At 43.4% G+C, this 23725-nt stretch overlaps 1 protein-coding gene across 1 annotated transcript; it reads right to left on the bottom strand.

The window, feature by feature from the left end:
- Positions 1-4619: 4619 nt before the first annotated feature.
- On the bottom strand, positions 4620-21613 carry mapkapk5 (MAPK activated protein kinase 5). Its single transcript, XM_036526679.1, has 14 exons — positions 21353-21613; positions 18923-18996; positions 14396-14471; positions 13445-13542; positions 13172-13280; positions 11080-11169; positions 10666-10761; positions 10258-10338; positions 9759-9946; positions 8953-9073; positions 8316-8446; positions 7726-7841; positions 7468-7572; positions 4620-7129 (listed from the first exon to the last, which is right to left on the bottom strand). Exons 1-14 carry the CDS (start codon positions 21530-21532, stop codon positions 7035-7037), a joined length of 1560 nt encoding a protein of 519 aa, XP_036382572.1. The 5' UTR covers positions 21533-21613; the 3' UTR covers positions 4620-7034.
- Positions 21614-23725: the final 2112 nt, after the last annotated feature.

Below are 23725 nucleotides of genomic sequence, written 5' to 3'. Positions count from 1 at the left end.
TACTAATTTGCACTGAAAATGGCAATATATTTTACCAAAACTGAATCTTTTCAGTCATTTCCTTCACTTCAGGTGTTCACAAGGATCAACCCTTTGAAATATTCAGAAGGATTAATCTGCTCAGAACCTGCACAGATTGATTGACTCTTTTATGATCTGGATGGACTGATATCAGACACAAAGGGGCAATGAGGCCACTCAGCCCAGATAAAGGTCAATGTATCTGCACAGGTCAAGTAGGGAGTTGATCCTTGGGTATAGAGTTATTCATACAAATTCAATGGGTGAGCCTGCTACATTATGCCTTGGGACTAGTTATTTAACATACTCAGATTATAAAAATGAACATTCTCATCTCAAAATCTGAAATATGATTTTCTAAGGGATCAAATCAGCTTTCTTTTTGGCTCACGTAGTGTCCCCTTAACTGAGGGGGTGGCAGACAAATGCCAGTAAGCCAAAAGCCAGATGTCAAAGAAGTAACACAAAACTGTCAGACCAGAAATATCTTAGGGAACTGACAAATTCGAGGTCACCAGAATTAACTGTGTGAGAGTGATTTTACCTGACCCCAAACCCCCCTCTCCCCTCTTTGCCAACCCCCCATCCTCCTCAACTTTGGAAGTCACCAGTTGCCATTGCTTATTACATTGAAAATCAAAGCATGTGCAGGTGAGCGCCTTTGGAATTGCTGCAGTCATTTTTCTCTCAGTTTGCTTTCCAAAGTTAGGTCACATATGTGGTGCAGTGAACATTTCAAAGAGGTGGCAGTCCAGATGCAGCAATTAATGAAATAAAGAAGAGGTGATACATTCATGCAAGTGTGTTGATGTTTACAACTGTTAATATTTAATGTAAATATTAGTGACTAATCAAACCACATAAGGCATTTACAACTGCAGCATCCAAAAAAGGGGAGCTCAGCTGACACCTAATCTTCACAAAATGTTGCTGTGACTCAGTGTTTATTTTACAGTACCGCTTCACATGCTGCCACTTCTGAGAGTGCCATGTGTGCTGGGAGAGTATTTCCATTGATCACAGAAGCTTATATAATGACCGTCTATCAAGTAACACTGACAACAGCAACACCAGCTCATATACAAGGAACTTACACTGTTTGTCATATTATTGATGTATGTATAATGCCATACTGTTTCTACTGCATGTTGGAAGACTTTCCTCCAGAAATGGTCAGACGCTGACTTCAAAAAGCAAAGACCCACTTGACTGAGCTGCTTCATTCATGACAGGCAGATACAATCCAATAACTCAATTACAGTAAGGTAACACGGGGTTGTTGGCAAGCCATTTAATGGTTTATAAAAAGTCCATAGAAAGCTACAGCAGCATATATTGTTCACTGCCAACTGACATCATGTTATCAAGAATGTAAACATTTGTGCCCTCAAGACACTGAAATGATTACAAATACAATGCCATTAATAAAAAGCCATTGCGTGAGTGTATGTGTGGGAGGGGGTATTTATTTTTAGCTGTCAGTGGATAATGCTGTAGTTTGTATAAATGAATTAATTCTAGAATTGCAGAAAATCCCAATTAAAACTGACTGCATAGGTGATCTATAGCTAGTTAAAAGGAAAAACATTTTATGTTTATAGGGGTGAGCATCATTTTCTGGATGCGTCCCCTTCATGGATCTGTTACTTTTCCCTAAATTACACCAGGAGCACAAAATATTTCACTGAGTGACAGCCCAGGGGCAGGAACCAATAATGGTGTAACTGGAGGAACCTTGAATTTCAGCATTGGCTAAATTCCGATATATGTAACACTGCCATCTTATCGGTAGTTTCATTTTAAAGCTCTTTTTTTCAGCATGAATGAAAAAGGACCCAGAAAAGACTGAACTGAAATCAGATATACACACACTCCACCAGCACAGTGGCAGTGAACTCACTGATACCCACTTATTCAATTACTTTCCAGAAAAACTGCAAATGTGTACTGTATCTCCAAAGGCAGCCTCATGACAGAGTGTTTTATTTTATTTAATGAATAGACATTCAGCTTGGTGTACCATGTCTGCCAATGCCAAAAGATAAAAGTGATCCGATTGGGCAGCCCCTTATGAATATTAATTAAGGAGAGCTGTCAAATACAGAACACCCATAGCCAGCCAAACAGCATGGATGATATCGGGGCCTCCTAGACCCAGAGGTACAGAAGACAGAGGGAATGCAGAGCTAAATGTCTGTGCTGTAAACAGAGTATGTATGGTTTTTGCAATACTGTTGCAGTATTCTGTCTGCTGCCAGAAGCAATATATTATAGAGAATTAATAAAGCAAATAATATATTTCTAACATTAGAAAGAACACATTGTCCTCAGCTAAGGGGACGAATAAATACAGGGCCGAGTTATGTGAAAGAATTCAGAAAACACTGGAACACTTAGCTTTGGAATAGTGCTTGTTTCGGTTGGGTAAAGTAATGTGGCTCAAAGTCTGGCATTTTTTATATTAATAATTGTAATCGCTGACTTACTTTTGTGTTTACTGACTGACTTACAGAGAACATGTGTGTATTTTTGCATTAGTGTATTCTGAAAACCTTCTTGTTGAAATTATTGATACCATGTAGTAGTTCCCTGGTACACAATGAATCTCTACATTGTGGCAGGACAGACTTTGACATTGTTCTTGACTAGAGGAACCAACTGGAAATAAAGTGACACCCCGCTTCAGTCTGTAGGTTAGGATATACATATTGATCTGCATCAATGTAAATGACAGTTTTACTCGCTATTGGTAATGAAAAAACACTGATTTATTTGTGATGAGAATAGAAATATAGGGGACTCAGGCAAATGAAGTGCATAAGATTTCATTTCTTCCTTCTCTTCTTTAGTGCATAGTTTTCGATTGTAGTCTTTCAAATGTATAACCAAAGCTTTCAATTGACATTTGATTAATATTCAGACTTACCATCTACAAGATCACCATTCTGTAAGCTGCAGAGACTTCCCACTGCACAAATCCTCATCACGCTGAAAGTCTGAATTTGAACTTGGCTTTTTGGCATGGATCCACATAATTGCCTCCAAACTGAAACAGAGTGCCTCCTTCTCCAGCAATGACCAACTTATTCAAATTTCACACTACAACAAACCTTCAGTCTTGCAGTAACCCAAAGTGGCATATCATGAGTGTTTAGATTCCAGATTAGACAACATGACAGACATGAAAAAAAACACTTCACAAACTAATAATGAGTGGCAGTGGCAATATCACATTTTGATCGCTTCTGCATCTGCAAATATCCTGACAGAATCCTTCAACTTCATTTTGTCAGGTATATTGCAGCATTGGGCAAGTCCTGCGAACAGTTAAAATTTGTTGCGTACATCTGAAAAAAGCAAAGTCACTCTAAACCAAGTGTAATTCGTTTGAACACTATTCATTATTTCTTAAGATGAGTAATTATATTACAACATTTAAGTATATTAACCCTCTCCTATTCTTCAGCCAGTAAGATGGCACTAAATCAAATGACCTCTCAATAAAGTCAACAACTGTGTAATGGTGCTAAGATTCACAAGGAACAAAGCACACACATTAAGTTTTAGGTCTCATTTCAAATCAAATATATAATTGAAAAAATCCGTCTAAAGATTGTTGGGATTAGTTTTGCCCATTGGCAATATGTTAAAATTTATTTATAATGATATTATATTGAAATATAATACATAAAAATGAAATATACCTCTCCAATTGTAATTACCCCTATGTTGGGCCTTTCCTCCAGCATCATTCTCTTGGCAATTTCTCGAATTGATGTTAAAAGCTTCTAGAATGCAAAAATTACAAACCTTTGTGGAATAGGTTGTTTTTTTTCTAAACAACAAAATACTTGCATCACTTTATTTCTGATTGGTCACTTCAGCACCTGCACAAAAGGTGCTGTCACTGAGAACAAAGGCATTGATTGATTGGTTGAATTGCCTGGTCCTTGAACTGCTTGGACCTTGGACCGAGGCTGTATCCTCTTTGAATACTGACATTGTCCATGGCTTTTCACCAATTCGGTGAGTATTTCTTCTTTTCAGTTGATCAAGGGACTTGGGGATGCATATGCATTTGTATATTTTGCTCCTCTTTGACTCATAAAGGTTTGTCATCAACAATGTATGACAACAAAAAATGTTTTTTTTACCTGTGATCTGACAAAATATATGGCTACACAACTGCAGTTTCACAAAGTGATTTTCTTATATATGCATACAAATTTCAGTTTTTATTACGATTGCCAATGTTTAGGTAAAAATGTCAATTGTTCATAATCGGATTGAGATTTAGGGTTTCTCCGAGGAACACCTTTTGCCATGTGATCACATATTCTAATGGGATGATTAGCACTGTTAGTTCTCTTTTATTCTGCTCCTGCAGAAAAACAGGTCACACAAGCGAGACTACTACCCTTCATTTGAAATTCTCCTCACATTTGACCCTGTCATACACTCGCCACATTCATCAACTCGCACAGATATCATGAGAATCTGCACTATGCACATATGCCAATGCTACCACAAATATGCACTGTGGTCTCACACAAAATGATTCCAGTGGACCAAAAAGAAGACATTCTCAGTATTGCTGCAAGGAATTCCTTTAATACAAATATTCAGCATATTCATGACATTTTGGGAGAGGGTGGAGGACAAAAATACTGTTTGAGGTACATACCTTCAATGGTAACTTAAGTGCTGCTCCAGGAGTGAGAAAACAAGTTTAATAAAAGCCTACATGTACTGTATGTTAAAACGAGTGGGAGTAGTGTCAGTACCATCAAATGTATATATATCCAATCAAGGCATTTTTGGTCAAGCCATAGCCCTTTCGCCACTGACTTAAGTGTGCAACAGAAATGCTGTGGCCCTAAATGGCCACAAACAGGCATGTCTGATCACAAGAAACCAATTTAAAAGCCATCAGAGAAGACAGAGGATTGAATTTATATTTCACTTTAAGACACTTTAAATTCAGGGTTCCTGACAGTGATCCTTATGAGCTTTAAATTTTCATTCCATTTTAACCCCTTTCTTAACCTTAACCTTTCTTAACCTAACAATTTACCAATGTTAGTAAATTACTGGACCCTTTTACATCTTTGGAGGCTAAGTCTCCATAATAGGTTTTCACCTCAAGCCCTGCTGGATGTACATCAACCTTCCCAGGGGAAATGTTGTCCAACATTCTGGTCCAGCATTTCAAGCTTGAGGTGACACTTTGCTACGGAAACTGTGATCGCGGCTGATTATTTCTGAGAAAAAAAATCTTCCCGGGCGAGACTTCTCAGCCACGGGATGCAATAACCACTTCGCTTGAGTCCGTCCAAGAACATGGGGAGGAGAGAATAAGACAGAGAAAAAAAAAGAGAGAGACACTACTCTTCACCAGCATTCTTGTTGTTTTTGTTGCTGAAGCCATGTTGCCATGACAATCCTGAGCTAAGATTACATGCGTGGCGCAGGTGTGGGAACAACAATGGAGGGGGCGAGGAAGAGTTCCGATTGGCCACAGCACTGCTGCCGGTGACTACTTCACCACCTGTCTCCCTTTGCTAAGGGTCCTGAGGGTGACAGAGAGCTGAGGCACTGTTCCACATGGAGCGGGAAGCAACCCAGAGCCATTAACGGGCCAGGCACACACAGAGGCCAGAGGTCTGTTCCTGAAGTCACCGTTTTGACAAGTAACTGGGCATGCAGTCTTAACAACTCAACAAGTCTGACTCGCGCTGACATGTTAGCAGGTGCAGTAAGGGTGGTCTTTGTAAAATGGATTGAGTTTTTGATTATAATAAACCTTCCAGCCTCCACCAACAACAATCCCCAACAAAGGCCACAGGAGGAGAGAGTCCAGACTTCAAAAAATTTCAAAAAGTAGCTACAACACTCAGGAATAATCTTTACATCAGATAATGGAGCAAGCAACAGCCCAGAATGGATTCAATTTTGTTTTTAGTGTTTTTGTCTTTTCTTGCCATCTTATTCATTCTACCGTCAGGGTGTAGCCCTGGGGAAGCCAGCTGAGGGAGGGCCACGTCTCTTCAGTGTCACCTTTCCTCCTAAACACTGCATGAGACGTACGAGTGAAAGCTCTACATCCTCAGCCTCCAGCAAGATTAGATTTGCTAGTCCATAAGCGGTGATATTGTCGTCATGCTTAAAAAGGCATAAATGTCATTCGCAGACATTATGATTATCAGTTACGAATCAAATGTTTTCTGCATTGCAGCACACAACCTGTAAACAGCTTGGTGTCACCAGTGAGGATGACAGGCATTACGATCTCTCACCCCCTTCAGTTTACGGGCCTGGGAGAATGGAAGTACACAGGGCTTGGGGGTTTTCGAGCCCCTAGGATGAGTCTCTAAAAAACACCAGCCAATCAAAATCTGAGATCTCCTGACCCTGCCTCCCAGTCCACACACACTGCAGGTAGAATGAGCACAGAACATAACTCTCTGGCCTCTAGAGGAAAACATGACAAAATAAAAATAAAACAAAAGAGGTCTAAAATACAGCGCATGGGGCATTTTTTTGTTCATTTTTCCTCATTTTAAATATCAAATATCTGGCTGAGGCTACTGTAGTAAAAAATAACGGAATCTTTTTTTTAAATAAATAAAATGAATAGCATTGTTAAAAGAAACTTAAAACAACTGAAATAAAAAAAAACACTGCAACAGGCAGCTCAGACAAGCAGCTTGTACAAAGGCTGAATTCCCTTCCGATGGGTACTTGGTTTACTTTCTTCGCTTCTGTTGGGCGAAATGAAAATATACGCTTTGTTTGTTCTTCTGTGTTCTTCACGGTCGTTTGTAAAAAATGTACAGTACCAACAAGTCCTCTTCGAATATATCTACAGCTGTACAATAGTTCTGCAAGCGAGTTCGTGAAAAAGATGCATCAAGTCCTGCACTTAAATTTACATAAAATTACTCTTTACAAGTTAATCATTTTAAGAACAGATATAATAAATCATACAAAATGAAATAAAAATACAGCACTTGCTATTGAGAGTCCTGGAAGTTTGTTTTCTCCTCTATGGCCTGTTTGACTATTTCTGCCAGCTTCAGGCGATCCACTTTTTCGGAGAAAGCCCTTCCTGGAAAACAAAAAAAGAAAAAAAAAAAAGTTTTTTTTACAAAATGTTACTAATTATCAAGACACAGCTAAAGCACAGGCATCGATGCAACCCAACAAACGACAATCTCACGGTTTTGGGATTGCGGTTGGAATACTGTGACGGGACACAATGCTCTCTGATGTGGACGGTGTAATGAGCGTCGGTCAGACTGGTCAAAGAGAAGCGAAGGTTATAGACAGAGCGCTAATCAGCTAGCCGCAGAGAGTGGGGCATGGATCACACGGTCACGGCTGCCTGGCCACATGGTGGGAGAAAGTGCGGGGGTCACGTGGGGCAGGGGTCACATGTCTACCCACCGTCCCAGCTGAGGCCCTGCAGGCCGTCTCTCAGCAGCTTGCAGTCGCGGTTGTAGCGCCAGGCCTCGTGCATCACCTCGTTCAGCTTCTCATCCTCGTTCTCTCCTGCGGGAGAAACCCGCAGCCTCAGGTGTCAGGATGCGTGCGCGTGTGCAAGTCTGAGCATATGTATGTGTATAAGCATGTGCACATACATATATATGTGTTTACGTGTGTGTGCGCGTGTGTTTGCGTGTGTTTGCGTATCCCTCTACTCACCGGCCTGTGGGAGGATGCACTGTGCTATGACGTCTCGCAGCTTCTCCAGGGCAACGTTGGTGTCCTGTCCTCCATTCTCCGGGTCATGGATGAAGAAGCCGTCGCTGGGCTTAGTGCTGCGGCGCGACAAGAGCCAGTCAGCCTCAGCGGGACCACACTTACAAAGAGGAAATGACACACGATGGAGCTTCATGGTCAGAGCCACTGCCCACAGCACAGTGAGACAGACAAGGGGACAGAGACCCGACACACAGTGTAGCATGACAGACAAACCGGCAGAGACACAACACACAGCGCAGCATGACAGACAAACCGGCAGAGACACAACACACAGCGCAGTATGACAGACAAACCGGCAGAGACACAACACACAGCGCAGTATGACAGACAAACCGGCAGAGACACAACACACAGCGCAGTATGACAGACAAACCGGCAGAGACACAACACACAGCGCAGTATGACAGACAAACCGGCAGAGACACAACACACAGCGCAGTATGACAGACAAGCGGAGAGACGCTGCAGGCGATAAAAGAAGTGGGACAGAGACGGAGCTGAAAGAGAAGAGGACAGACAAGTGCACAGACCCCAGCAGCTTCCTCTTCCTCAGGATGGGGTTGTTGACAGAGTTGAGGGGTTTCAGGCTGACGTTGAGGTCCTGTATCCGCATGTTGGCCAGCTGCTCCGCGTGGGCCTGCTGGATACCCGCAACCACAGCCTGCAGTCCAGGGGAGAGCGAGAGAGAGACGTGCAGCGGTCACTGTACAAACTCAGCTGAGCCCACAGAAACAAGAGTGATAGGTATTCAGTTCCAAGTACATCCCTCAAATAAAGGGGATCCCACAAGGTCACAGCTGCATTAAGTTACATTACATTACTGTCATTTAGCAGCATTCTTACCCAGAGTGACTTATACATACGTCACAGTTTTTCACATGTTATCCATTTATATAGCTGGACATTTACTGTGGCAATTGTGGGTTAAGTACTTTGCCCAAGGTGATCAAACAGGCAACCTTTCAGTTATGAGTCCTGCTCCTTACCAATATGCTACACTGCTGCCCCCAGTTTATACAATGTAAGAAACTGCAGTGGTCCAAGGAGAGATGGTTCCGCTCATTTGCCTTTGTGTGACAGAGCCCCTCAGGGAACTGAGTGAGGCTGAACTCAAGGACCGGGGAGAGCGAGGTAACGGAGGCGGAGCCAGGCGTGCCATTCACACACCTTGTCCATCATCATCTGTGCAGATGGAAGCACGTTGTCCAGGGCCTCGGTGCAGTTGAGCCAGGGGTGAGCCAGCACCCCCTCAATCGTCAGCCGCTCCTCCGGCTTCACCTTCAGGAGCCTGGATAGGGCAGCGGAGGACACTCATCACCTCAAGCACTTTGGCGTGTTTGCTTTCGACAGGCACGCCATGGACCAACAATGCATTCAGAACAGAACTATATCACTTCCAGTTTTACATATTTCTACCAGCAGTGGGTATTACACTGATACATTGTAACGTACTGGTTTTACTTTGGCAACACTTAATATCTGAATTCTCAAGAAGGCAGAATTTGAAATACTACAATTTGATTTGTAGTTCCAGGAACGGCTCAAATGTTACCTCCTTAAATTGATGGAATCCTAGCATGACGAGCCCCAGATTGGCAGGGATTGGTCAGGAAAGTTATTCTTTTTGGAGAATTTAAAAAGCTTCACTTTCAAAGCATGGATTTATTTTATAATACTGATGCCCGTCATAACACCAGTAATATATGATTCTCATTGAAAGTGGAGAATTTTGATTGATCCCCATCAGTGCATCACTGATGGCACATTGTACTTCTGCCAATAAATTGGTTCTCTCAAATCTATTACTACCTGCTGTAAGTAACTCGTATGACAGCAGTATGTTGGCCTATTCCTCCTATTCTCTGAACAGTTGTGCCAAAGAGCAGAAAAATTTGCTACACTATAGTCCTCCCAGATGAGGATAGGGTTTGACCCCCTGATGCACACACACACAATCCCCCCCACGGACGCACTTGCGGACGATGTCCTTGGCCATCTCGGAGATCTGGCTCCACTCGTCCTCAGGGAAGTCGAAGCTGCCCGTCATGATCTTCTTGCGCATGTCCTTGGGGATGGTGCGGCTGTGGTGCTTGGAGTAGAAGGGAGGGTAGCCGCACAGCATCACGTAGATGATGACGCCCAGGGACCACAGGTCACAGCTCTGCGAAGGAACAAACAGATGGTATTTTCAATCTGGGGACCCTCAAACTCAAGATATTTCATGTGGAAGTGGAGGTCTGATGAAGGTTTGTAATTTCTTTATGATTTGACTAAATTCACATTTATACATATTAAATCACCATGTATCATTTTCATTGTTTTTACATAACTTACATTTCCATCCCATTTCTATGTTGTATTTTAATATTCATCATAATTCATCATTTGCTTATGAGCTTCCAAAACCATCTTGACTAATCTATGCCCTCCTTATCAGTGTATAACCTTGGAAAAATGGCTGGTGGTATTTACCTTATTGTAGGTGTAGGGAGTGGGTGAGGTAGGTATTATTCCAGATTTCTCCTTCTGGTGTCGCCTTTGTGCCTCCAGTACCTGAGTAAAGGTTTAACACACAGTGTCACCTGATAACCCAACCCTGCATGATGCCACATTAAATCAAGGTACAAGCAGGCTGCTTTCCAGTTGGAAGACAGCAGTGGTAAATAAGGAACGAAGACAGTCTTGTAAGTCTATACTGTACATACTGAGGCAGTAACAAATATAACTCAACACCATGTTTCTACATTTCATGTATCATCTTCAAAAAGTCACTGCAAAATTTACACTAGTCCTGCTTACAAAACACACTGTGTACTAAGATATAAGTATGAATAAATAAAAACAAATAAATAAAATTGATCAACGCATGTCAGGTTTTACCTGAGGTGCTACATAGTAAGGAGTGAATTGTGGGGTCATCAAGTCACCTTGGTCAATTTTGGCAAATCCAAAATCGCACAACTTTACTGGTGCATCCTGGGATAAGAAAAAAAGGTAAGAGACCCAAAGCAATTTTTAAAAAGTCAAAATATAGTTATGATAAAAAAGAAAACAATACAGGGCACTGTCGCTCCTCAAACAAGAGACTGACTTATTTTAAGTAAAAAAATATTTATCACAAAACTGCATGTGAAAAAAAAGTTAAAATGTTGCCCCCCCAGTTAAAATAACCCTATGATCAGACATCTTTTCTTTACAAGTTTATATTTCCAAACACATGTGGTTCTAGGACTCCCTCCCCAATAGCCTCAGAAAGGGTATGGCATTCTGGGCCCAACCCCTCCATCCCCTCACCAGTGAGTTGTCCTTGAACAGCAGGTTCTCCGGCTTCAGGTCTCTGTGTGCGATGTTCAGCGAGTGACAGTGCTCCAGTGCCTGGCTGATCTACTCGGGAGACACAAAATTAAGGCACGCTCTTTGAGTTACACTAATGACACGAAACCTGAATTCATACTGAGGGACTGCATTTCAACTGAATACATGCAAGTTTTGGTCAAGGCAGATATTCTCAAAATGCACCCACAAGACGTTTTGCTAAACAAAACTTACACAAACATGAGTGCGTGTGAATAAAACTGAGACTGACAAATGGGCGCATAAAAAATGACCAAACAGACACAGGAGTGCTCTTGCCAAAAGGTGCGGTTGGACACACAGGCAATTGTGGGGAGCAAAGCAGAGACAGACATGGGAATCATTTACACAAGCAGCTAACCCTGAATCTTGTCTTTAGGACAGTGGGAGGCTCTACACATCCCTCGCATAGAGTACATATTATTTACCTTACGACCACTGGTACATACTGCCTCTTGTAAAGACAGAAGGGCTTGTGGGCCATATTCCAAACCATTTTTGGTGTAAAAAAATAGCACTCAAGTGAAGTGCGGAACACTGTACTAAGAGTGAACCTTGGGCAAAGTGACAGAACTGGTCATAAAGTAGTTCATAAAGCATTTAATACCTTATGATTGCTCATAAAAGGACAAAAAAAAAAAAAACCTCTGTGCCGACAAGGACCTCATGAGGAAAGTACGTTCAGAGAGCCGAGTCTGAAGGGAATTACTGCCTTCGGGTCATAAACGACCGAAGCAAGCTCATGACATCATCCAAAAGGGAATGTCTTCAAGGCTTGCGTTGACAGTGAATTAATAAAAAGACATTTATTATATCAGGCAGGAATCCTGTTAATGACTGATTGGATTAGAGAGTCAACCATGTCAACGATGTGAACAAATGCCAGTCCTGAAATAAAAGTGGTAACAACACTGTGAGACTTGCCCAGAGTTGCTATCTTTAGTCGGGTTCTTTCTTACATGGCCCACATCTACATACACTTGCAATGACTGATTGTTAGAATGGATGGAAAATATATATTTATTACATTATATTAGTTTGGGAGACACTTATAGTTTCTTCTTCTACATGTTATCTATGTAAAGGGCTGGATATTCACTGAGGCGATTTAGGTTAAGTAACTTCCCCAAGGGTACAACAGCAGTGGCCCACCTGAACCAGCGATGTTCGGATTATGTGCCCAGCTCCTTACCACTACACCACTGACTGATCAGATGACAGTTTGCTTCACTTACAGGTGGACCTGTTCTCCTTTGCGCATGCACCTGTGTGTGCCCATTTCCCATCCGTCAGCCAGGGAGGTTAGCGTAGCAACATTTGCGGCAATGATTGAAATATATAAAATATAAGGACGTTCCCATTGCTCCCATGCTACCCTTCACAGATGATTGGGCTTCGCTGCGGAAGACTGATGCCAGAAAGAGAGCCCGTGTGCATATTTGGCACGCAGCATCAGTATGCGCATTCATGAATGTCAAATGGTTTTCCTCGCCCAGATGCAGAGCACACTTTGTCTTTTGTCTGCACGCTTGTCCTAGTGCTTTGCTCAGCACACCCGTGGGTGGAACCTTTAGGCGAGAACGAATTTTAAAGCTGTAGCCCATTCTCGAGAGTTACAGGGAACATTTTTGTAAATACGGCTCCAAACATCTCATTGGCCCAACAGCACAGTTTACGCACAATGTGGAAAACTCAAACAAGAGCAGGTTCCTTTCTTGTTTGTGATGTGAGCAAGCAGTCCCAATCTGATATCTGTGCGAGAGGTCAAGCACACAGCCTATTCTGTCCATGTTTATGTTACTTTCAGTGTATCCACATCAAATACCCAACAGGGATAAAAGAAACCCTATTCTGTGGTATACGTCTCAAGGACCAAGACTGACAGCCACAATGAAACTAGTAACTAGTAACTAGTGTAAATAGAACTTAAAAGGAAAACGAAGCAGGAGTACTCATGTAAAGAGAAGTAGGTGTAATAAGCTTGAAGAGGTCTTCACAGCCTACCACAATTTAGCCTATACCCCCTCCTCACCTGTTTTGTGACCTGGCTGGCCATCTTCTCTGTGAAGTGCCGGTGCTGGCTTATCCTATGGAACAGCTCACCCCCCTCCATCATCTCCATGACAATCAACAATCTTGCCCTGGAAACAGGGGGAGGAGAATATGAACAGGAGAAAGGGAGAAGGGAGAGAAGGTACCAATGTGGAAAGTATGGTCTTATGCTATTAAGGGGCTTTTTCACAGCAAAGGCAAACAAGATCATCTCTGGCCTGGGCCGCCATATGCGTGAGTTAGCGAGCATTACCTGGGGCTGGACTCGTGGGGGAACTGCACGCTGTTGGCGTACACCTCCATGATCTGGACAATGTTGGGATGAGCCGCGCACATCATGTGGAGTCGCACCTGTGGGGTGGGAAAGGCCAGCAATGTCAGGATGTCAGTCTGTCAGAACTATACATTGAAGACTACTGAGAACTGGCATGGTTTCCTCTCCCTTCTTTTCATAGACCCAACCCATCGCACCCCCCTGCCCCCAATGCCTTTGCTAAATTCTCCCTCGAGGATACATGCTTGATGGCACGCACTGTGGATACACATGAATATCAACTAAATTTAGGGGAGGCAGCACAAAGCACAATACAAAAGGATTTGTGCATGTCTACCGGTTTTGGTCCATAAAACAGGCAGTCTGATTAAATAAGGAGAATTTTTCAAACTAAAAATGTCCATTAATTATCTAGATTGCACTGCATTCAATTGAATTATACATAAAATAAAGCCCAGAAGTAATGAAATTCATGAGTCAAACTTAAGCAACACTAATTTGTAATTTGAATACTTTGAAGGCCTTAGAGATTTGCGCTGAGGCTGGAGGCCTTGAAGTTGCAGTGTCCCTCATTCACTCACTCACTAAGGAGCTTCACTTCATTACCGTGTCGTACCACTAGATGGCGAAAATGAAAATGGCACAAAGTAGATACAGCCCCTGCATGGCGCTTGTTCAGTTCTAGTTTATTTCAATTCAAGCATTACCAAGGAGTTGTGCTTTTACCTCTGCTGTGTTACATTTTCTTTAATGGAACAGTGCTTTTGTTTCAGATGAATTTTGAAATAATCTGAACATGGCTGCCAAGGCTTCCATAATAGGTATGCAAGAGTGACTGTGTATGTGTGGGTATTACATCTGTGGCTGTATACATAACAACGTAACATGACATTAACAATCACTTAAACTTAAATGTGCTTGTGATCCTACCTCATTGCGGGCCTTGGGCCGGTCAATGAGGATCTTCAGTGCTAGGCGCTCCTGCGTGGACTTCTTCACACACACTCTACATGGAGAAACACACAGACACTTCAATCAGTCAACCAGTCTAGTGGTAAGACAGAAAAAGAAGAAAAGAGAAAACACCCACACCAGGGTACTGATCTCAGATCAGCAAAACGCAAGTCAGCATTTCCTATGATGAGCTGGCAGCACTGATCAGGGGTCAGCGCTGCTAAGGGGGTGTGGGAACAAGGGATTGGCCTGGAATGCAGGCACAATGCATGGTATGGCACCTGACTGCTTGGAGAATGTCTCCTGCTGCCAGTGAAAGCCTGATGCAGGATTCCATTCTACAAACACCCAAAGGCTTTTTGAAACACCAGCTGGACACACTGAAAACTTGGGAGAGGTTTGATATGTGTCTGGCTCAGCCGCAGGTCCACTTTATCAAGACCGCATTCAATACTTTCCAGAAACTTGCAAAACTTTTAAAACCAGTTCCCTGAACAAACAGGCAGATGGCATCTGCCATCATCATCATCATCATCATCATCAAGTAGATACCTGCTACCCAAGCTGACTTACAATGCATGAGAATATAACTGCAAAGAAACTGCAGAATTCAAGCAAACTGACCCCATCAAGAACATACAACATGTGCTAAAATAATAACACTATGTGTGAGGAATAAGTTGAGTATAGCTTGTTTAAAAAACAAACAAACTTATGAAAAATAACTTCAAGGGAATCTAATGGGCAATTAGCAAGACACAAAGCTGTAGCCTTAAGTGAATGCAAAAAAAAATGAGAGAGAGAGGAAGTAAAAAGGTGCACCTTTCTGAGATGAAGATGACTTACGCTACAGTATCCAGCTCTAATGCTGGCGGATACTTCAGCCCACCCTTCTCATTCCTGCTATAAATGTTTTACAAGACCAAACCAGGGACTGTCTGAAGTGGCCTTTACTCTGTCTGCTGCTGCTCAGAGTGCACACAGAATCATGCCATGATCTGAATCCGTGTGGTGTGACCGAAAGAGATGGGACTGACCTGGACATGTAAATATAAAGGGGTAAATGGACTTGGAGTTGCCTTGAATTTGCACACAGACAGGCCCAACTCCCCCCAAGTGCTACCCAACTATTCAGTCCAAACTACACACTGATCCAAAAGCTCAGATTACACATAATAAAGAACTTTCTGAAGGAACATTCTGCCTCGATCAAAGTTCAGCTCTTCAGACTGGGGACTGAGAGCAGAGAGAAAGAGAGGAGAGGTAGAAGGAGAGAGAAAGAGAGTGAGAGAGGAAGAAAGAGGTGCACAGAAGGGTGGGGGGAGGGGGGTTCAAGCAGAGAAAGCCGGTTATGGAATGTGTTGCCGAGGGTGCACGAGAGCGTACACACGTGTGTGTGTGTGTGCGCGTGTCTACAGGAAAATAACACCGCGGAGATAAGAACGTTTTGTACGCAGAACTATGACCCTGTCATAGACGCCACGACTTGTTCTGCAGGCCGTGACGGGTGTTTGAGCGGATCTAATAACAACTGACATTCAGGGTGAGCTCTGCGAAGCCGCGACTGCCAACTTGACAGCCCATGGGGCACAGAAACAAACCTTTAGCACTTAGCCTACAGGTGGAAAAACACAATTACAGACTCTCTGGCTGTTTTAGGACATGTCAGTCCAACTGCTGCAAAATCAATTGCACATAATAACATGCAGTGATAAAACAAAACAGCTTTCATCATTATGCTCTGAGATCCTAATTTAAGTAAACATCGTGGGAAAAACAGACAAAAATGCAGTTTGCTGGATGTTTGCTCCATTCGACTCCTGGTCCAGCTGACACCTGGGCTGAGGGCGAAAGGGAACTTCCCATTAGTTGGTGGGGGGGGGTTAAAGTCTTAAACTTCATATTGCAAGCACGAAAAATGTTAGTCTGTCACTTCACTTACTTGTTTTTTCTGTTGAAAGTTTAAACTGTTCGCACCATTCAAGTTAATTAGACACCAGCATCAATTTTAATATAACGTGTGGTGACAGGGGGAATTGGTAGACCTGAATATGGCAGCACAGTACTTTTCTGAAAGATTTTAGGAACAATTGATCCCCACCCAGTTTCAATAAATATGACACCATAACTGTAATTAAAGGCAGAGTGTACCATATACTACTGCTGGGTAAACAAACAGACATAAAACAATCCACAAGGTACAAAAATATCAATTAAAGGAAAAAACAAGCAAAGCTGGAAATGCTGCAAGGCTGGATTGGATGTTTTGCCATTATGCAGATTTCTGCTCACAGTATCTACTTTGTGCTCCATGCAAGGATCTTCCACGTACATTTGGCTGAAGAATTCATGAGGATCAGACATTTACCTGTGTAACAGACAATAAAACACGGCTGCCACATCAAGTGACCAAATTAACTGAGGATCTCTGCCTGGCTAGTAACCTTTTGTGTCAGTTTTCATTTTTCATACCTGCAGACTTCTGAAAGTTAGTGAAAGTTGTTAGTTAGTGGGAGATGTTCTGTGTTGCTCTGCTGCCTAAGGCCACCAGAGACACGATGCCCACTGAACGGAAATGAGTGTGGAAGCTTCCAGCAACTTTTTGCCCGGACCCTCTCTGCAGCGCGGTGCGGTGACCCTGAGCCCATTGAGGAAGTGAGCCTGACACCTGTGGCCCGATTCCCCTGCTCTGGTGGGAAGTCCTGACCACCTGTCATCAGCCTGACTGTGTCAGCGGGGTGTTGGGTGAAAGGTTGGCTCATACACCTCCGGAGGAGGAGGCGGCGGCAGTGTTAGGGGGGGGGGGGGGGCATGAAGGGGTGATGTGGGCACTGTAAACACCTTGGCAGCTTAGCCTCTTGCCCTCTCTCTAATCTTACCCAAGGTTACAGGAGGACACCCTTCACACTCGCCTTTTGTTTGTTTACAGAGGTGTCTCTGGAGGACCCAAATATCCAGTGAAGACTTGCATGGAAACAGCTGGTGAGAATGAGGTATTAGAAAGCAGGACAGACAGATGGGTGGACAGACAGAGAGCATGTACTTTGTTACGGAAAAGAAAACCCAACAAGACAAAAACAAAGGAAATGAGAAAGTAAGACAACAAGCACAAAAGAGAGGGAAAAAAGAACAGAGAAGAAAAAAAAAAGAAAACATCTGCTGTGCCAAAGACACAATGAAAACAACCTTAAACAGACCTAACAAAAACACGCGTGGCCTGGAACATTCCGCTCTCAGCCACTTAGCTCCTGCTGTCTGGATTGTCAAGGGCCTTCGAATATTAATCAGAGCCTCTTCAAAAATCATTAACTGGAGGCGGCTTCACTTTGTTGGTCCCCCCCCACCACCACCTCCCACCCCCAGAGACAGCGCTTACTCATCGACTCAGGAGGAGGAAGTGGGCCTGCCTGCTGGGTCCGGGGCTCCACTCGCTGGTACCGCTAAACAAAATCCATGAGCTGCCCCCTCCCGCCCCCCCCTGAGGCAAATGGCACTCTGGGGGAGGCTGAAACACAAGGCTGGACAGCCAGGAACATGGCACAAACCCGACGAATGCGCTTAGCGCTCTGCTCAAACAGGTGGGAACACGAGGTCTGGCCAGGCACAGCTGGAAGTGACAAGCTTGCACAATCAGGTGTTGATTTTACGACCAGAAGCAAAGGTCGGAGTGAGAAGTTTTTTTTTCCAAAATAAAAAAAAGACAGGACAGAGAGGAAGTTATGACCGTCTGAGCGCAATGGACTTGGCTCTTTGCTTGTGTCAAACCACAACAAATTGTTCACATATCAGATTTGCTGGGATTCGGTCCTGTTGTTCACATTAGTCTCGGGCTGAATACTGTAAACAATGTAAAACCGGATTTTCACTGACCCGCCTTTGCAATAGGTCAGCTTTACCCAAGGCAACATTCTGAGCATAGGCCAGTCTAAGAGAAGTTGTTGGGTTTCTCCTGTGTAAAATGCACAATATACAGTCTTTTGCTTACATCTCGGCATCAAGGCATCTTATTCGTATCATCAATGCTTCATGCTCAGAAATGAACATTAAACTTTTCATCCCCTGAACGGCATGCTGGATCCACCACAAGTGAATGAATAAAAATCATTCACTCCAGTCTTTTTCTTTGGTCTCTCCCAATACCTGCAGCACATGCATCAGGAGGACTTCTTCCATCATAAGATAAAGAGCCATAAGAGCCACAGCTAAAACCTGGCAAACGGTCACAGTGCCCTAGACACCAACAAACCTGAGCAGGAAGATTGTAAAGATCTTTTGGGAGCAGCACTGCTTCTGCAGTCGTTGGGACTGCTGCCAGGTGAAGTGCATGCTGCCATTCTGGATTGCATTAGAACAGCATGCATGCAAGCTAATGAGAGTGGGTGAAAACCAGACTCCCAGTTCAGTGACAGGAGGCTCTTTTGGTTTGGTTCCTGCTGAACGGCTGGGCCTTCTCTAGCAAGCGTGGTTGATCCGCGGAGCCGGAGACCCCCCCCCCGGGCCTACCTCACAGGTCCGCTGATCCCCGCGCCCAGCTTCTGCGTCCAATTGATGTTGTACTCCTCTAGGATGGATGTCTCCTGGCAAAGAAAGCGAGAGATAAAAGGGGAAGAGTCACAACTGTGAAGTGAGGCCCACTGACTGAGGAAACAAAGGCATTCTGGGAGGGCAAGAGTCAGGGCTGTCATGCAGTCCGATGCCTGACACAGTGGTACGTAGCTGAGGTGATCCAGGTGGCCCTGGAGAGGGGGGTCTAGAAGCAGCCTTTATGGGCAGAAGAGAAATGTCAGTGCTGAATAAATAATTCACAGTCAATGGGGGGGGGTCTGGAGTTGTACTGGGAAGCAGTGTGTGCACACGGTTAGGACAATGGACTCTGGACATGGTGCTGTTCGTGCAGAGTGGGAGGTACGACACTGTTGTTGCATGGTATCTAATCTGAATTAATCCAGTAAGCAGGCAGCTAGAACTATGAGAGAAGTAAGCTTCCCAAAAGCAGAAGGAAGCAGTTTATTTCAGGGTTCTTTTGGCCAATGCGTTCTGCTCACATTACTGCTCCACTTGGGCCAGCACTGTTGTTTATGCATTCAATATGCCTTGTTATGACTCAACAGGTGTTTTACTTTCAAACGGATAATGGGAATGGAGTCATCAAAAACAACCGTGACGAGTCGGGCCCATTTAGCCACGGAGGCAAATTAAGCAGAACACATTGCATTAAAGTTAAACCCGAGAAACATCAAGCTCTATGCAAACAGCTTCTTTTTAATCTATTAAGTGACGTGAATCTAGGAGCAGTTCATGATTTCAAATTAAGCAGAATTTGTCTGTAGCCCAATTCCTGCAAAATCCCCCCTAAAAGTTAATGAAAATTAAAATAACACGCTGGATTGTTTAACCGTCACATTTATTAGACTTAAAAATACCATATCACGCAGTCCCTGCAGCAGTTTGGAGATACTTCTATAGCTAATGGCACAGCCAGCTGGGTGGTTTGCAGCTCCTCGCTAAATCACAATGACAAGTATCCAAAAGCCCTCCCTCTTAGCCACAGTGGCATGAGAGCACGTTCTATTTATAACACCCGTTGGTGACGGGCTGGACACCCGATTTAAATAGAACTGACGATTAAAACATTATTACACCCCCCTATTTAACCGTATGCTTTTTATTGACATGTCCCTACATATTTCGTTCATTATCGCCTCGCCAAGGAAACGAGGCTTCTGCCGCCACGCACGGGGTCAGCTCAATCTTGTCTCTCGCGGGCTATTCTAAAAAGTGTGTCCCCAGCACATTCCCACACAGACCGGTGGCCCGCGCATTCGGATCACGATTCACGCCGGCAATTGAGGCATCCGTGAGGCGGACGGACACACTGACAGGCGACGACCAAAAGCTTCCTGCGACTCGCAGGTGGATGTAAAGCTCCGGCGGGGGATGCAGGGCTGTCCTGGCCTTGGTTGCGTGCTTAAAGATCTCTAAGGGGGTGGCGGGGGCGGTGCTCACAGGAACAGCAAAGTCAGGGGTTTTCCAGGGAATCTATGCTGCTGTAACGACAGGTATTGAGCACTTTCGACCCGTTCACTGCATGCTTACGTTATCACCTCTACAGCGTGCTGATGGGGATGACTCGCGGCACCATAACAGATGACATCATACCCTAATGGATTTCCCTTCTTTTCGAAACAGGACCAAAGTCTCTGTTGGAGACAGTCCAATACTGCCTGGGTAAGGGGCTACATAACTGCAGGTTTAGTCAACACCCCTAAAGACTAATGTTTGGCGAATGCATGCTACATTAAAGTGTAAAACACTATTCAAGACGATTAAAACCAATTATTGTCAAATAAATCACGCAATATTGTCCACTGTGCAACTGGAACTAACTTCACAGTAGGTCAGATGTCAACACATACAAAATGGAAAAGCAATCAAATGTGTCTCCAGTCTGCCCATTCACACTATGGACGTAGAGGTGTTTCAGTTAATAATTACCGTGACATGAAATGGCATGAGCTGTGATGAGTATCACAGAATCGATTGTCACGACTAATATAATAAGTGTAAAGGTCCACGTGTATTTGTACTAGACAAAGTTCGTGCAATAATGCAAACTCCACTTGGGATTAAGTTTTAACATTCTACAGCGCTCTCACGTTCTCAAACTGCAAAAAAATCACTTCTAAATGTATAAACCTACATGACAGTTTGTAGCAAAAAATAAAATAAATAAATAAAGTATGATCGCTGCAAAGCAACCCACTGCTCATTAGTGAACACTTTTAACATATCTTGCGTAGTTCAGAACACGATTAACAAAAAAACTTAAGAGCTGCGGACCTCCGTCGCTAAAATGCGATGATAACGACAGATATGTTTCAATACGTACGTTAGCGCAAGGCTTATCTGTCACACATCAGAAGTCCACCTTACCTTTATAAATTTGTCCACGTTGTTGTCCTCCGACATGGTGTCCAAGTGTGCCGTGCCTCTGCCTCCTTGTACTTGTTCGCCGTACTGTTCGCAGGGAGCGACACGAAACACGAGGGAAGGGGCACTTTTCTCTAAGGACTGCTTTACTGTTGATATTCGACTCGAGGCTAAAGGTGACATGCCAATGCCATGACTGATTCCCGTTATTCGCCAAATTACCTGTGTTCGAATGTGTATTCTTCTATGTTCCGCAGAAAAGTAATCCGGTCAGGGCGAGCAGCGAGAGAGCTCTGCGTACAAAGAAATGGGAGAGCTCCTACCACTCTTCTTGGCTCTGCTGTAACGACCATGGAGAGCGACTGGGGCCCGGAGTGGGTGTCTGACGGCCGGAGAGACGGACACCGGGAGATGAGATCACCGCTGTGAAGAGGGGGGTGGGGGTGCTATGAGGGAAGCACCTTCAGATATATGTTTATGTTTGGCTGGGGAAATGGTTCTAAGTGGAACGACAGTCTTTGTTAACGTGTCGAGAGACAGAGTAGATAGTGCGAAGAGAGACCAGGAGGAAAAAGTCCGGAACAGTCATAAGAGGGAGAGCCAAGAAAAGAAATCGGCCGGATTAGCAAGCAATGTAGGCTAGCTAGCTAGGTAGCTAGCTATGTCGCCATAAGAGAAACTCCACGAACTCCTCCGTCTTCGCCTGGAAGTCAAACAGAATAGCGAATAAAACGGATGCCGCACTGCCCAAGATGCAAATACACAGCTGCGAGACCGAAGGGAACAACTGTCCGAGGACCGACTTTTGAGAGTCCATAAGCTAGCTCAGTGCTCCGCTGATTCCTTGCCAAAGAAAAAAAATTACCGGAGAGAAAATGCTCACAGTGCGCGGTCCTTCATAATCCCGGGTCATGCGATTTAATTGTGATTACTGTTTGTTCAAAATAAAAGTGTGATATGAACAATATATAAATAAGAATTGTTGGTGGTATATTTATATTACTTATTTCTGTCTTTGTTTTTAATATTTTTCTTTTAGTTGTTCTTATTTTGTCAGGCACATATGCGACAACTATTTTCTAGAGGGCTTACGACAGAAGTAGGGTCCTTGTCAATACGGATAGTATGATGAGGTCATTGTTATATTATTATTGAAAGAAACATGCATGAAATCGGTAAAATAAGAAGAAAATCAAGACTATCTAGCATAGCTGGTGTAATGAACGAACTCAGTTGTTTGCAGTGATGTAAAATATACTGTACATTTGTCATTCAACATTCTGTATTTGCTAGTTAACTAGGCTGGCACCTAAAGCGCTAGCATTCAGTTGGCTATTTAGTTTTTTTTCTAATGTGGCTAACGTTAGCTAGTTGGCTGTGTCTTTGTTGAGGAGTCAGTCAGCGACAACCGTATACGGCAGTTAGCTAGCTATATTTTAAATTTCAGAAAGGCTGGGTGGATAGTCATTGTTGAAGACATTCCATTATCATCTGTATTTTGGTATTTAGAGATACTTTACTGAAAATGACTCATGTGGCGAATAGCACAGACAACCTTTCATCGAACAACAAACATCACTGGAGTCTTTCATTAAAAAGCGTTACTGCCTCAACTAAGACTGTCCTTTGTTTACACGTTGTGTATTTTGCAGAATACTGCCCTCTGCTGTCAAGGTAGGAAACATGCACATCTCCTTTTGTCCTGTGTACAGTATATCACAACAGTAATAGTGAATCAGGGCTATTGGATTGCAGAGCTCTCATGGAATTGTTTTCCAACTGCCTGCGTCACATAGGCACCATGGTTTCATTTACCCAGACTAGACAGAAATAATTTAAATGTAAATTAAGTGGAAGCAAACTTAGATTTTTAATATGAAAATTCCAGTTAAATTTCAGATGCAGCCCATCTGTACCCTCTGGCAAGGTACTTGAATTATCTGAATAAATATCCTGTGGTATACATGTGTCTACTAAGTGAAGGTATATGAATTGTCATGTATGCAGTTTCTTAAATTAAAGAATAAAACAACTTTTGAAGAACGTGGAGACCAGGTCGTCTGAAAGCTGTCAAGCTGTCAAGCTGGAATCTTGTTTACCCATGTTTTTGTTCCATATTGCTCTTATCTAATGACAGGACCACCACCGAAGTTGCGGGCTAAGAATTTGCACTCCATTTACACTTACTGCAGTTAATGTTAAACATTACCTTTCACCTGAAGATTTCTGAAGACATGGACCATCATTCTTTTTTTTTTTTACTGTATTCTGCGTCTCAGTGCAGTTTCTTTATTGCTGCAAACGTGTCCTTAAGTGACTTTCCACAATGCTTTCATGTAAATATAAATGTCAACCAGACCTCTTAAGTTTGTTCAA

This window comes from Megalops cyprinoides, chromosome 4, assembly GCF_013368585.1.
Source record: "Megalops cyprinoides isolate fMegCyp1 chromosome 4, fMegCyp1.pri, whole genome shotgun sequence".
NCBI lineage: Eukaryota > Metazoa > Chordata > Actinopteri > Elopiformes > Megalopidae > Megalops > Megalops cyprinoides.
The sequence above is the reverse complement of the archived record's forward strand: the minus strand, read 5'-3'. Positions and strand labels throughout refer to the sequence as shown.